The 16,228-nt window shown below is 38.5% G+C and overlaps 1 protein-coding gene and 5 non-coding genes across 7 annotated transcripts in view; 2 read left to right on the plus strand and 4 right to left on the minus strand.

The window, feature by feature from the left end:
* Positions 1-486: 486 nt before the first annotated feature.
* On the minus strand, positions 487-627 carry LOC133613065 (U4 spliceosomal RNA). Its single transcript, XR_009816394.1, has one exon. It is a non-coding gene; the product is annotated as a U4 spliceosomal RNA (small nuclear RNA).
* Positions 628-2,083: 1,456 nt separating this feature from the next.
* Positions 2,084-2,224, plus strand: LOC133613069 (U4 spliceosomal RNA). Its single transcript, XR_009816398.1, has one exon. It is a non-coding gene; the product is annotated as a U4 spliceosomal RNA (small nuclear RNA).
* A 1,036-nt stretch (positions 2,225-3,260) lies between these two features.
* On the minus strand, positions 3,261-3,401 carry LOC133613063 (U4 spliceosomal RNA). Its single transcript, XR_009816392.1, has one exon. It is a non-coding gene; the product is annotated as a U4 spliceosomal RNA (small nuclear RNA).
* Positions 3,402-8,226: 4,825 nt separating this feature from the next.
* LOC133613068 (U4 spliceosomal RNA) lies at positions 8,227-8,367 on the minus strand. The gene has a single exon (XR_009816397.1). It is a non-coding gene; the product is annotated as a U4 spliceosomal RNA (small nuclear RNA).
* A 1,107-nt stretch (positions 8,368-9,474) lies between these two features.
* Positions 9,475-9,615, plus strand: LOC133613064 (U4 spliceosomal RNA). Its single transcript, XR_009816393.1, has one exon. It is a non-coding gene; the product is annotated as a U4 spliceosomal RNA (small nuclear RNA).
* Positions 9,616-12,568: 2,953 nt separating this feature from the next.
* Positions 12,569-16,228, minus strand: part of slc6a13 (solute carrier family 6 member 13) — a 74,457-nt gene continuing 70,797 nt past the window's right edge. Inside the window, exons 14-15 of one of the 2 annotated variants that reach the window (XM_061969427.1) lie at positions 13,377-13,547; positions 12,569-12,959 (exon numbers count right to left, since the gene is read on the minus strand). In XM_061969427.1, coding sequence (XP_061825411.1) covers positions 12,825-12,959; positions 13,377-13,547 — 306 coding nt within the window. In that variant the 3' untranslated portion in view covers positions 12,569-12,824. The remainder of the gene's footprint in view (positions 12,960-13,376; positions 13,548-16,228) is intronic. The other variant, XR_009816098.1, reaches the window with a different exon arrangement.

Below are 16,228 nucleotides of genomic sequence, written 5' to 3' on the forward strand. Positions count from 1 at the left end.
TGTTGCTCTTTTTTCATATATATATATATATATATATATATATATATATATATATATATATATATATATATATATATATATATATATATATATATATATATACTACATTCCGATTTGTTACTCTTTTTTCATACATGTTTACTGTTGTTGTTCTTTAGATGGCTATGTTCTTACTTGCAAACACACAACTGTTTACATTTTAGCAGACACATTATGCATATTTGCACAAAGTATCAGAAAGTTAACACTTTACAGTACAATTAGGTGTGATCATTTCCTTTGAGCACCACTAAAATGTGTTTCAGTGTAATAAAGTCATTTTACCAATTAGATAATTGGAATAATACTGAACAATCTGACAGTTGCAAGTAATTGTAACTGTGTCATACCATATTTACTACCCTAATTTTTGATAATCATACTTGCATAATTTATATAATCCTATGAGAATATTAGTCGGGTTTTTGTTTTGAACAGAAGAGATAGTCCCCGTAGGGACTGTCAAAAATTGCCATAGCCGACCATATTGCAGGTCGTCCAGGCGGGGTATTGGGTAAAGTTTTCAACTAGCAATAATCGCGCCTCAGATAGACTTCATGGGCTACGATACTGCCACTGAGCAAGGCTACCATTCCCATATTACTTTGAGGGTGGTCATTATCCACCACACCCTTCACAATCATGGTACATATTACAACTGATTCATGAGTCACAATATAATGTTCTCTAAATCATATTACACCAACATTGTCTAATGTCCAAGTCTTTCTTCACAACACATTCAGATATATATATATATATATTAGAGATTGTTGCGTTTTGGACCAGTTGTTCCTCCCAGGGAATTCAAGTCACAATTCGCTCCCAAGTTCTTTCCGACACTTAAAGCTGAGTTGAAAAACCACCAGAGACAGAATAGGTATTTTGTTGTATATTCTCAAAGCTTTGCCAATATACATTTTGATTGAGACCAGTCTAACCCTAGAACTTTCTATCGCGCCTCCCAAAATGGTCTGTCTTCCCAACGCCAAAAACCTCTCTTTCCTTCCCCCTCCCTAGCCATAACAAAATGCTAGTCAAAACACATTCCAAAGAACTCAAGGGCAACACACACAGTATACTTGCTGACAGAGCATCAAGAGAAGAAATGGAAGAAGTACAACTTAAATTCGGATATATGTAAATATCTGCCTCCGACAAGATGTACGATATATTATCGTCCGATGAATGCGTTAAAATGTAATATCGGTTTTTGTATTATCGGTATCGTTTTTTTATTTTATTTTTTTTAATTTTTTAATTTTTTTATTTATTTATTTTTTTTATTAAATCAACATAAAAAACACAAGATACACTTACAATTAGTGCACCAACCCAAAAAACCTCCCTCCCCCATTCACACTCATTCACACAAAAGGGTTGTTTCTTTCTGTTATTAATATTGTGGTAGGTTCCTACATTATATATCAATATATATCAATACAGTCTGCAAGGGATACAGTCCGTAAGCACACATGATTGTGCGTGCTGCTGCTCCACTAATAGTACTAACCTTTAACACTTCATTTGACTCATTTTCATTCATTACTAGTTTCTATGTAACTGTTTTTATATTGTTTTACTTTCTTTTTTATTCAAGAAAATGTTTTGAATTTATTTAACTTATTTTATTTAATTAATTAAAAGAAAAAAGTACCTTATCTTCACCATACCTGGTTGTCCAAATTAGGCATAATAATGTGTTAATTCCACCACTGTATATATCGGTTGATATCGGTATCGGTAATTAAAGATTTGGACAATATCGGATATCGGCAAAAAGCCATTATCGGACATCCCTAATATATATATATATATATATATATATATATATATATATATATATATATATATATATATATATATATATATATATATATATATAGCTGAATGTGTTGTAAAGAAAGACTTGGACATTAGACAATGTTGGTGTAATATGATTTAGAGAACATTATATTGTGACTCATGAATCAGTTGTAATATGTACCATGATTGTGAAGGGTGTGGTGGATAATGACCACCCTCAAAGTAACATGGGAATGGTAGCCTTGCTCAGTGGCAGTATCGTAGCCCATGAAGTCTATCTGAGGCGCGGTTATTGCTAGTTGAAAACTTTACCCAATACCCCGCCTGGACGATCTGCAATATGGTCGGCTATGGCAATTTTTGACAGTCCCTACGGGGACTATCTCTTCTGTTCAAAACAAGAACTCAACTAATACTCTCAAAGGATTATATAAATTATGTATATATGATTATTAAAAATCTGGGTAGTAAATATCGTATGACACAGTTACAATTAGTTGCAACTGTCAGATTGTTCAGTATTATTCCAATTATCTAATTGGTAAAATGACTTTATTACACTAAAACACATTTTAGTGGTGCTCAAAGGAAATGATCACACCTAATTGTACTGTAAAGTGTTAACTTTCTGATCAGATACTGATACTTTGTGCAAATATGCATATATATATATATATATATATATATATATATATATATATATATATATATATATATATATATATATATATATATATATATATGAAAAAGAGCAACAAATCAGAATGTAATATATATATATATATATATATATATATATATGTATGTGTGGGAAAAAAATCACAAGACTATTTCATCTCTACAGGCCTGTTTCATGAGGGGTTCCCTCAATCATCAAAAATCTCCTGATGATTGAGGCAACCCCTCATGAAACAGGCCTGTAGAGATGAAATAGTCTTGTGATTTTTTCCCACACATACATATATTGCGCTCTACCACGGTATCGAGCACTATTTTTTTTTGATAATCTTATTAAGACATATATATATATATATATATATATATATATATATGCTCTTTTTTCACACATGTTTACTGTTGTTGTTCTTTAGATGGCTATGTTCTTACTTGCAAACACACAACTGTTTACATTTTAGCAGACACATTATGCATATTTGCACAAAGTATCAGAAAGTTAACACTTTACAGTACAATTAGGTGTGATCATTTCCTTTGAGCACCACTAAAATGTGTTTTAGTGTAATAAAGTAATTTTACCAATTAGATAATTGGAATAATACTGAACATTCTGACGGTTGCGATTGATTGTAACTGGGACATACATTATTTACTACCCTAGTTTTCAATAAACATATTTGTTTATATTATATTATATAAAGTATCAGTTGAGTTGTTGTTTTGAACAGAAGATATAGTCCCCATAGGGACTGTCAAAAATTGCCATAGCCGACCATATTGCAGGTCGTCCAGGCGGGGTATTGGGTAAAGTTTTCAACTAGCAATAATCGCGCCTCAGATAGACTTCATGGGCTACGATACTGCCACTGAGCAAGGCTACCATTCCCATGTTACTTTGAGGGTGGTCATTATCCACCACACCCTTCACAATCATGGTCCATATTACACCTGATTCATGAGTCACAATATAATGTTCTCTAAATCATATTACACCGACATTGTCTAATGTCCAAGTCTTTGTTCACAACACATTCAGATATATATATATATATATATATATATATATATATATATATATATATATATATATCAATCAATCAATCAATCAATCAATGTTTATTTATATAGCCCTAAATCACAAGTGTCTCAAAGGGCTGCACAAGCCACAACGACATCCTCGGTACAGAGCCCACATAAGGGCTAGGAAAAACTCACCCCAGTGGGACGTCGATGTGAATGACTATGAGAAACCTTGGAGAGGACCCTCTAGGGGAGACCAAAAGCAATGGATGTCCAAGCTTGAGGTTTTCCATCAAGCATGGAGTGATAGTTTAATAACTTATAAACACATGCTTACCTTAGCTAAAGCTAAGTATTACTCAAATCTCATCCACCTCAACAAAAATGATCCTAAATTTTTGTTTAGTACAGTAGCATCGCTAACCCAACAAGGGACTCCTCCCAGTAGCTCCACCCACTCGGCAGATTACTATATGAATTTCTTTAATAAGAAAATTGAACTCATTAGAAAGGAGATTAAAGACAATGCATCCCAGCTACAACTGGGTTCTATTAACACAGATACAACTGTATCTACGAAGGATACCGCCCTCCAAAATAGTTTCTCTCTCTTTGATGAAATAACATTAGAGGAATTGTTAAGATGTGTTAAGGGGACAAAACAAACAACATGTTTACTTGACCCATTTCCTGGGAAACTTATCAAGGAGCTTTTTGTATTATTAGGTCCATCAGTGCTAAATATTATAAACGTATCACTTTCCTCTGGCACTGTTCCACTAGCATTCAAAAAAGCGGTTATTCATCCTCTGCTCAAAAGACCTAACCTCGATCTTGACCTCATGGTAAACTACCGACCGGTGTCCCACCTTCCGTTTATCTCGAAAATCCTCGAAAAAATTGTCGCACAGCAGCTAAATGAACACTTAGTGTCTAACAATCTCTGTGAACCTTTTCAATCCGGTTTCAGGGCAAATCACTCTACGGAGACAGCCCTCGCAAAAATGACTAATGATCTACTGCTAACCATGGATTCTGATGCGTCATCTATGTTGCTGCTTCTTGATCTTAGCGCTTCTTTCGATACCGTCGATCATAATATTTTATTAGAGCGTATCAAAACACGTATTGGTATGTCAGACTTAGCTTTGTCGTGGTTTAACTCTTATCTTACTGACAGGATGCAGTGCGTCTCCCATAATAATGTGACCTCGGACTATGTTAAGGTAACGTGCGGAGTCCCCCAGGGTTCAGTTCTTGGCCCTGCACTCTTTAGTATTTACATGCTGCCGCTAGGCGACATCATACGCAAATACGGTGTTAGCTTTCATTGTTATGCTAATGACAGCCAACTCTACATGCCCCTAAAGCTGACCAACACGCCGGATTGTAGTCAGCTGGAGGCGTGTCTTAATATATATATATATATATATATATATATATATATATATATATAAATATAAGCTCTTTTTTCATACATGTTTACTGTTGTTGTTCTTTAGATGGCTATGTTCGTACTTGCAAACACACAACTGTTTACATTTTAGCAGACACATTATGCATATTTGCACAAAGTATCAGTATCTGATCAGAAATTTAACACTATATAGCAGAGGTGGGACCAAGTCATTGCTTTGCAAGTCACAAGTAAGTCTCAAGTCTTTACCCTCAAGTCTCGAGTCAAGTCCCGAGTCAAGACAGGGCAAGTCTGAGTCAAGTCCAAAGTCAAGACTGGAAAGTCTCAAGTCAAGTCCCAAGTCCTGCATTTTGAGTTTCGAGTCCTTTCAAGTCATTTAACCACAGACTAATATATTTACACAGATTGTGTATGCTTTTAAAACGCTGTATTTATTTATTAAAACAACGCATTTGAAATTGCAGGGAAAAAGATAGTGCTGACATTGCACTTCAAAATAGCACTATTAACCAGTCATTTTAAACATGTAACTCATTCCTTTACAGAATAAACACATTTGAAAAAAACAAGTGCAACTGTACTTATTTGCACAAAAGTGTTAACATTGTATTTCCATGGCATATTGCATTGTAACTAGTTCCACAGCAGTTTCTATCCTGTTCTTACCTTATCTCATCTCATACTGTATGTGTGTTTATGTGTGCGTACACATGAAAAACATAACAAATATATGAACATAACAATGAACAGAGTTGTACTTTTTAGATGTCAGGACCCTATGCAATATGTACACATATTCTTAATATAGTATACATTTTAACTGACCTTTATTTGACTGTTTGTCTTTTTGTATAGGTGGCTAAAATATGCGGTGCTGCTGACTGCCGTCTAACGTTACGTTACTGTGTGTGATACATTGACTAACGTAATGTTACTGTGTGTGATACATTGACTAACGTAATGTTACTGTGTGTGATACATTGACTAACATTACGTTACTGTGTGTGATACATTGACTAACGTAACGTTATGTGTAGGCACCTCATGAAACCCTGCTTAAAAAAAAATCACTTGACAAAAAGTATGAATAAGGTAGCAAACTGCAGTGGACGCAACAGATTGCCGTGTTTGCAATTACGTTATAACCATAGACATCTTATAAGTAGACGCAGCATTGGTTGCTGTGACGTGAGCAATTTGCCAGCCATCTTGAAGTGCTGATGAGGGGCCGGCGAGCAGCCTAAACTGACAGTTGAAAGGTAGAAAACAAAGATGGTGTTCAGCGTTTTCCTGCTCAAATGAGCGGACTGTTGAAAATAGGAATCGGGGGATTACTTTTCACAAGTAAGATTTAACATTAACGTACTATTGGTTGTATTTTATGAAAATAATATTACCACAGAGTTGAGAAGGATCAAAGATCTTCAATATTTGTATGTGAAAATCACAAAGAAATCTTCTGGGGGAGGATGACGCCCCTACAGGGGTTTGGTTTACAAACTTTCAGCCCCACCTAAAACAAAATTCACCAGCCACTACTGATTATGATGCATTCTCATTTTAGGCAAAGTATAAGACAATACTTTCTTAACAGTATAATTGTAACCAGGAATCAGTCTTCAAGTAACAATATTCAAATACTAACATTGTTGGGTTAAACAGAATTTGGTTTTATTCTGAATCCAGTGAAACAGAATGGTGGTTTTAGCTGATATGAAGACTTTCAGGTGTTTATATATGTTTAAGTATTTGGCAGACGCTTTTATCCAAAGCGACTTACATAAAATAATACATATAAAACAATCACTGCAAACATTATCATTTAAGGGAAGAATGTAATAGAAAATATCAATACAAAGTGTCAAGACAGAATAAACTCTCTGCTGCTGAAGCAACAGAGATACAGTCTATAGGTCCCTAAGATATATAGATATCTAATGTATTCATACATTGTTTATGTAGGATACACGCATATGTATATATAACCTAATCATATTGTTTCTTCAACTTAAAAATAGTTTACCGTTTTTTTTCCCCTTCTCTGGGATTATATTCCCAGTTTTGATCTCGGACGTCTGGTCACTTATAGCGTATAAGAATATTATATTACTGTTAAGCAAACTATGAATAATAAAACACGCCAAAACATGTGTCTGTTATCATAGCTACACGTATGACAAAAAGGGGGTGAAAATCAGTGGTATTCAGTGAGGTAAAATGAATTAAATGCGCTGACAGTTCATTGATCCTGCCAAATGAATTGCACTGAGTGGAGCGGATCACCACTCCAAGATGGCGGCCCCGCGTCTCGTCTGCGCCAGTAGGCAGTAGCGCTCTATGCTGCGTCTACTTATAAGATGTCTATGGTTATAACGTTAGCAGTGAGTTTGCAGCCTCACTGATTTAACTACACAGCAAATAAAAGTCACGTTACTTAGCCAATAAACGTTATCTTACATTCAAAACTTACCCTTCTTTGTGCAACTTCAAATGTCGAACGAAGTTGGAAGTTGTTGCGTCTCCGTCTGTAATATTCGAACTGCGTGATTTGCATACGGAAATTCGTTTTTTGTTGACCAAGTCGTAGTTTTTATACCCGAACGAAACCAACTTTAACATAATTGTTTCTCACTGGCACGTTGTTGGACAACTCTTCCTCATTGGTTGTACTGCAATTTGATTGGATGAATGCTGTGTGATGAAAACAACGTAGATCTAATTTGATTGGCTGTTGTACTGACAGCACACCAGCTGACACACGCAACGCTGATAGACAGACGAAGAAAATGAAAAATACGGAGCGCTCCCAAATAACTTTTTAAGCTTTGGATTTTGGGGAAAGTGGCAAGTCATGTCAAGTCATGTCAAGTCAAAAGGCTCAAGTCCAAGTGAAGTCACAAGTCATTGATGTTCAAGTCTAAGTCGAGTTGCAAGTCTCTTTACATTTTGTCAAGTCGAGTCTAAAGTCATCAAATTCATGACTCGAGTCTGACTCGAGTCCAAGTCATGTGACTCGAGTCCACACCTCTGCTATATAGTAAAATTAGGTGTGATCATTTCCTTTTGAGCACCACTAAAATGTGTTTTAGTGTAATAAAGTCATTTTACCAATTAGATAATTGGAATAATACTGAACATTCTGACGGTTGCGATTGATTGTAACTGTGCCATACATTATTTACTACCCTAGTTTTCAATAAACATATTTGTTTATGTTATATTATATAAAGTATCAGTTGAGTTGTTGTTTTGAACAGAAGAGATAGTCCCCGTAGGGACAGTCAAAAATTGCCATAGCCGACCATATTGCAGGTCGTCCAGGCGGGGTATTGGGTAAAGTTTTCAACTAGCAATAATCGCGCCTCAGATAGACTTCATGGGCTACGATACTGCCACTGAGCAAGGCTACCATTCCCATGTTACTTTGAGGGTGGTCATTATCCACCACACCCTTCACAATCATGGTACATATTACAACTGATTCATGAGTCACAATATAATGTTCTCTAAATCATATTACACCAACATTGTCTAATGTCCAAGTCTTTCTTCACAACACATTCAGCTATATATATATATATATATATATATATATATATATATATATATATATATATATATATATATATATATATATATATATATATATATATATATATATATATATATATTAGGGATGTCCGATAATGGCTTTTTGCCGATATCCGATATCGTCCAACTCTTTAATTACCGATACCGATATCAACCGACATCAATAAATACAGTGGTGGAATTAACACATTATTATGCCTAATTTGGACAACCAGGTATGGTGAAGATAAGGTACTTTTTTTTTTTTTAAATTGATAAAATAAAATAAGATTAATAAATTCAAAACATTTTTTTGAATAAAAAAGAAAGTAATACAATATAAAAACAGTTACATTGAAACTAATAATGAATGAAAATGAGTCAAATGAAGTGTTAAAGGTTAGTACTATTAGTGGAGCAGCAGCACGCACAATCATGTGTGCTTACGGACTGTATCCCTTGCAGACTGTATTGATATATATTGATATATAATGTAGGAACCTACCACAATATTAATAACAGAAAGAAACAACCCTTTTGTGTGAATGAGTGTAAATGGGGGAGGGAGGTTTTTTGGGTTGGTGCACTAATTGTAAGTGTATCTTCTGTTTTTTACGTTGATTTAATAAAAAAAAATAAATAAAAAAAATAAAATAAAATAAAAAAACGATACCGATAATACAAAAACCGATACCAATAATTTCCGATATTACATTTTAACGCATTTATCGGACGATAATATATCGTACATCTCTAATATATATATATATATATATATATATATAGCTGAGTGAGTTGTGAAGAAAGACTTGGACATTAGACAATGTTGGTGTAATATGATTTAGAGAACATTATATTGTGACTCATGAATCAGTTGTAATATGTACCATGATTGTGAAGGGTGTGGTGGATAATGACCACCCTCAAAGTAACATGGGAATGGTAGCCTTGCTCAGTGGCAGTATCGTAGCCCATGAAGTCTATCTGAGGCGCGATTATTGCTAGTTGAAAACTTTACCCAATACCCCGCCTGGACGACCTGCAATATGGTCGGCTATGGCAATTTTTGACAGTCCCTACGGGGACTATCTCTTCTGTTCCAAACAACAACTCAACTAATACTTTACATAAGATATTATAATATACACAAATGTGATTATTGAAAATTAGGGTAGTAAATATCGTATGACACAGTTACAATTAATTGCAACTGTCAGAATGTTCAGTATTATTCCAATTATCTAATTGCTAAAATAACTTTATTACACTGAAACACATTTTAGTGGTGCTCAAAGGAAATGATCACACCTAATTGTACTGTAAAGTGTTAACTTTCTGATCAGATACTGATACTTTGTGCAAATATGCTAAAATGTAAACAGTTGTGTGTTTGCAAGTAAGAACATAGCCATATAAAGAACAACAACAGTAAACGTGTGAAAAAAAAGCAACAAATCGGAATGATATATATATATATATATATATATATATATATATATATATATATATATATATATATATATATATATATATATATATATATATATATATATATATGTTTATATATATATATATATATATATATAACTGCGTGGCGCAGTGGAAGAATGGCCGTGCGCGACCCGAGGGTCCCTGGTTCAATCCCCACCTAGTACCAACCTCGTCATGTCCGTTGTGTCCTGAGCAAGACACTTCACCCTTGCTCCTGATGGGTGCTGGTTAGCGCCTTGCATGGCAGCTCCCTCCATCAGTGTGTGAATGTGTGTGTGAATGGGTAAATGTGGAAGTAGTGTCAAAGCGCTTTGAGTACCTTAAAGGTAGAAAAGCGCTATACAAGTACAACCCATTTATTTATTTATTATATATATATATATATAAAAAACATTCCGATTTGTTGCTCTTTTTTCATACATGTTTATTGTTGTTGTTCTTTAGATGGCTATGTTCTTACTTAATGTATCTCTCTCTCTCTCTCTCTCTCTCTCTCTCTCTCTCTCTCTCTCTCTCTCTCTCTCTCTCTCTCTCTCTCTCTCTCTCTCTGCCCACTACTTGCTGTCCATATCCTACCAAGTCGGACCTACACTGTTTCAATATCCATTTCTCTGTTCTCAATTGTTGATGACTGATGATAACAACCAAACCCAAATAACGCTTTTCAAAACAAAAGCAGCACACTCGAGATAGATACTTTTTAAAATTTATTTTGTAATTTATGATTGGAAAATAAATTCAAAAAAGTATCTATCTCGAGTGTGCAATACAATTTATTTTGTAATTTATGATTGGGGGCAGCACGGTGGGAAAGGGGTTAGTGCGTCTGCCTCACAATACGAAGGTCCTGAGTAGTCTGGGGTTCAATCCCGGGCTCGGGATCTTTCTGTGTGGAGTTTGCATGTTCTCCCCGTGACTGCGTGGGTTCCCTCCGGGTACTCGGGCTTCCTCCCACCTCTAAAGACATGCACCTGGGGATAGGTTGATTGGCAACACTAAATTGGCCCTAGTGTGTGAATGTTGTCTGTGTTGGCCCTGTGATGAGGTGGCGACTTGTCCAGGGTGTACCCCGCCTTCCACCCGATTGTAGCTGAGATAGGCTCCAGGGAATAAGTGGTAGGAAATGGATGGATGGATGGATGGAATTCATGCTTGGCCTCACAAGGGCCGGACAGCGACGCACATGTGGCCCTCGGGTCGCAGAATGCCCAGGTCTGTTGTAGACAAATATGTACAGAGGCAATGAGTGTGTTTGTGTCTCTTTGTTCTTTTCAGTTTTTCTCCATCTTGTCTATGTGTTTTGTGGACTTGGAGAAGGCATTCGACCGTGTCCCTCGGGAAGTCCTGTGGGGAGTGCTCAGAGAGTATGGGGTATCGGACTGTCTGATTGTGGCGGTCCGCTCCCTGTATGATCAGTGCCAGAGCTTGGTCCGCATTGCCGGTAGTAAGTCGGACACGTTTCCAGTGAGGGTTGGACTCCGCCAAGGCTGCCCTTTGTCACCGATTCTGTTCATAACTTTTATGGACAGAATTTCTAGGCGCAGTCAAGGCGTTGAGGGGATCTGGTTTGGTGGCTGCAGGATTAGGTCTCTGCTTTTTGCAGATGATGTGGTCCTGATGGCTTCATCTGGCCAGGATCTTCAGCTCTCGCTGGATCGGTTCGCAGCCGAGTGTGAAGCGACTGGGATGAGAATCAGCACCTCCAAGTCCGAGTCCATGGTTCTCGCCCGGAAAAGGGTGGAGTGCCATCTTCGGGTTGGGGAGGAGACCCTGCCCCAAGTGGAGGAGTTCAAGTACCTCGGAGTCTTGTTCACGAGTGGGGGAAGAGTGGATCGTGAGATCGACAGGCGGATCGGTGCGGCGTCTTCAGTAATGCGGACGCTGTATCGATCCGTTGTGGTGAAGAAGGAGCTGAGCCGGAAGGCAAAGCTCTCAATTTACCGGTCGATCTACGTTCCCATCCTCACCTATGGTCATGAGCTTTGGGTTATGACCAAAAGGACAAGATCACGGGTACAAGCGGCCGAAATGAGTTTCCTCCGCCGGGTGGCGGGTCTCTCCCTTAGAGATAGGGTGAGAAGCTCTGTCATCCGGGGGGAGCTCAAAGTAAAGCCGCTGCTCCTCCACATCGAGAGGAGCCAGATGAGGTGGTTCGGGCATCTGGTCAGGATGCCACCCGATCGCCTCCCTCGGGAGGTGTTTAGGGCACGTCCGACCGGTAGGAGGCCACGAGGAAGACCCAGGACACGTTGGGAAGACTATGTCTCCCGGCTGGCCTGGGAACGCCTCGGGATCCCCCGGGAGGAGCTGGACGAAGTGGCTGGGGAGAGGGAAGTCTGGGCTTCCCTGCTTAGGCTGCTGCCCCCGCGACCCGACTTCGGATAAGCGGAAGAAGATGGATGGATGGATTGTCTATGAAGAAATGTCCAAAGTAAATGGCCAAGCCTACAACGACGTTCTCTTCATTGACTCCGGTTTGGCTTGGCGTCGAGTCTACACGTCTCACCAGAACACCTTGAATGAACCTTCAAGAGTGAAAGACTTCAATAGTTAAAGAAGTGAGTGTTTATTAACATTATTATCGTTGTTAATCAGTCTTGTTGTCAACAAGATGAAGAAGCTGTTTGGGAGTAAAAATAAGATACAAAATGCTTCCTTAGAAAGCAGACAATGAAAGTGGGTGGTATCCCGCTGCGTGTTAAAGGCACAGTACAGTAAGTACAGTAACTGGTCAGCCCACAAACGTCTGTGGCCCCCTTTGAGGTATTGCATGGGGCGACCTTTGACCTGCCCCTTGGCAAATCTAGCAGTGGGACTCCTTGTCGTCCACGCGCAGGTAGCCGTCCTTGGCCTTCTGCTGGAGGTCGTCCAACAACTTCTCTTGCTCCTGCTGGGACTGGCGTGAAGGGACGGCGGGCGTGGTCAGGACAGCGAGGCGCTGGCGGGAAGGAGTCAAGTCAAACCTTCAGACTATGTTCGAAAACATGTGCAGTGAGTGCATTTTTTTTAATCCAATTTAAATGCATATACATTTGAATTAGGATTGACATTTACACAATTTGGCTTTAATTCAATTTATACTGAATTTAAATGATTTTTAAATAAGTAGTTGACTTTTACGCAGTTGGTCTAAGAACTGAATTGAATTAAGTAAAGTATTTAGACTTAACTTACATTTATAATAATTACTTTAATTGAAATTATTATTATTTCTGCACAGTACACCTGAAATTATTTACACACCACCTACATTTAATGTGGAAAATTAGGTTTGATTTAATTAATTATAATGACCATATTATATATGTTAGCATTTAAAAAAATGAGAGATTATGATTGATTTTGTGAGTCGTACCTGTCGCAGTGTCCCAGGTGTGTAGTAGAGTTGAAAGGCCATCCATAAAGGAATACACAACATGGAGGACAAGGCGAGCATCCAGCCGATGGCGTTGCCCCACCAGGGGTAGACGTACTCATTGTTGTATTTCAGAGGGGAGTACTTGATCAAGGCGAAGGCAAAAGTTCCCTTCAATGAACAAGAAAACACTTTTAGTTTGAAGAAGACATCTGTCCTCTAAATGCAGTAATAAGAAGATGTGATGTAGTAATGCACAATGACCACCAGAGGGTGCTAAAGAAAGTAGAACCAACAAAGCAGGTCGCAGGGGTGAATAAGACAAGATGTAGTAATGCACAATGACCACCAGAGGGTGCTAAAGAAAGTAGAACCAACAAAGCAGGTCGCAGGGGTGAGAAAGACAAGATGTAGTAATGCATAATGACCACCAGAGGGTGCTAAAGAAAGTAGAACCAACAAAGCAGGTCGCAGGGGTGAATAAGACCAGATGTAGTAATGCATAATGACCACCAGAGGGTGCTAAAGAAAGTAGAACCAACAAAGCAGGTCGCAGGGGTGAATAAGACAAGATGTAGTAATGCATAATGACCACCAGAGGGTGCTAAAGAAAGTAGAACCAACAAAGCAGGTCGCAGGGGTGAATAAGACAAGATGTAGTAATGCATAATGACCACCAGAGGGTGCTAAAGAAAGTAGAACCAACAAAGCAGGTCGTAGGGGTGAATAAGACAAGATGTAGTAATGCATAATGACCACCAGAGGGTGCTAAAGAAAGTAGAACCAACAAAGCAGGTCGTAGGGGTGAATAAGACAAGATGTAGTAATGCATAATGACCACCAGAGGGTGTTAAAGAAAGTAGAACCAACAAAGCAGGTCGTAGGGGTGAATAAGACAAGATGTAGTAATGCATAATGACCACCAGAGGGTGCTAAAGAAAGTAGAACCAACAAAGCAGGTCGCAGGGGTGAATAAGACAAGATGTAGTAATGCATAATGACCACCAGAGGGTGCTAAAGAAAGTAGAACCAACAAAGCAGGTCACAGGGGTGAGAAAGACAAGATGTAGTAATGCACAATGACCACCAGAGGGTGCTAAAGAAAGTAGAACCAACAAAGCAGGTTGCAGGGGTGAATAAGACAAGATGTAGTAATGCATAATGACCACCAGAGGGTGCTAAAGAAAGTAGAACCAACAAAGCAGGTCGCAGGGGTGAATAAGACAAGATGTAGTAATGCATAATGACCACCAGAGGGTGCTAAAGAAAGTAGAACCAACAAAGCAGGTCGCAGGGGTGAATAAGACAAGATGTAGTAATGCATAATGACCACCAGAGGGTGCTAAAGAAAGTAGAACCAACAAAGCAGGTCGCAGGGGTGAATAAGACCAGATGTAGTAATGCATAATGACCACCAGAGGGTGCTAAAGAAAGTAGAACCAACAAAGCAGGTCGCAGGGGTGAATAAGACAAGATGTAGTAATGCATAATGACCACCAGAGGGTGCTAAAGAAAGTAGAACCAACAAAGCAGGTCGCAAGGTGAGTAAGACAAGATGTAGTAATGCATAATGACCACCTTGGGTGCTAAAGAAAGTAGAACCAACAAAGCAGGTCGCAGGGGTGAATAAGACAAGATGTAGTAATGCATAATGACCACCAGAGGGTGCTAAAGAAAGTAGAATCCAACAAAGCAGGTCGCAAGGTGAATAAGACAAGATGTAGTAATGCATAATGACCACCAGAGGGTGCTAAAGAAAGTAGAACCAACAAAGCAGGTCGCAGGGGTGAATAAGACAAGATGAAGTAATGCATAATGACCACCAGAGGGTGCTAAAGAAAGTAGAACCAACAAAGCAGGTCGCAGGGGTGAGAAAGACAAGATGTAGTAATGCATAATGACCACCAGAGGGTGCTAAAGAAAGTAGAACCAACAAAGCAGGTCGCAGGGGTGAATAAGACAAGATGTAGTAATGCATAATGACCACCAGAGGGTGCTAAAGAAAGTAGAACCAACAAAGCAGTTCGCAGGGGTGAATAAGACAAGATGTAGTAATGCATAATGACCACCAGAGGGTGCTAAAGAAAGTAGAACCAACAAAGCAGGTCGCAGGGGTGAATAAGACAAGATGTAGTAATGCATAATGACCACCAGAGGGTGCTAAAGAAAGTAGTACCAACAAAGCAGGTCGCAAGGTAAATAAGACAAGATGTAGTAATGCATAATGACCACCATAGGGTGCTAAAGAAAGTAGAACCAACAAAGCAGGTTGCAGGGGTGAATAAGACCAGATGTAGTAATGCATAATGACCACCAGAGGGTGCTAAAGAAAGTAGAATCCAACAAAGCAGGTCGCAAGGTGAATAAGACAAGATGTAGTAATGCATAATGACCACCAGAGGGTGCTAAAGAAAGTAGAACCAACAAAGCAGGTCGCAGGGGTGAATAAGACCAGATGTAGTAATGCATAATGACCACCAGAGGGTGCTAAAGAAAGAGTAGAACCAACAAAGCAGGTCGCAAGGTGAATAAGACAAGATGTAGTAATGCATAATGACCACCAGAGGGTGCTAAAAAAAGTAGAACCAACAAAGCAGGTCGCAGGGGTGAATATGACAAGATGTAGTAATGCATAATGACCACCAGAGGGTGCTAAAGAAAGTAGCACCAACAAAGCAGGTCGCAAGGGTGAATAAGACAAGATGTAGTAATGCATAATGACCACCAGAGGGTGCTAAAGAAAGTAGAACCAACAAAGCAGGTCGCAAGGTGAATAAGACAAGATGTAGTAATGCATAATGACCACCAGAGGGTGCTAAAGAAAGTAGAACCAACAAAGCAGGTCGCAGGGG

Source organism: Nerophis lumbriciformis, linkage group LG10, assembly GCF_033978685.3.
Source record: "Nerophis lumbriciformis linkage group LG10, RoL_Nlum_v2.1, whole genome shotgun sequence".
NCBI classification, from domain to species: Eukaryota; Metazoa; Chordata; class Actinopteri; order Syngnathiformes; family Syngnathidae; genus Nerophis; species Nerophis lumbriciformis.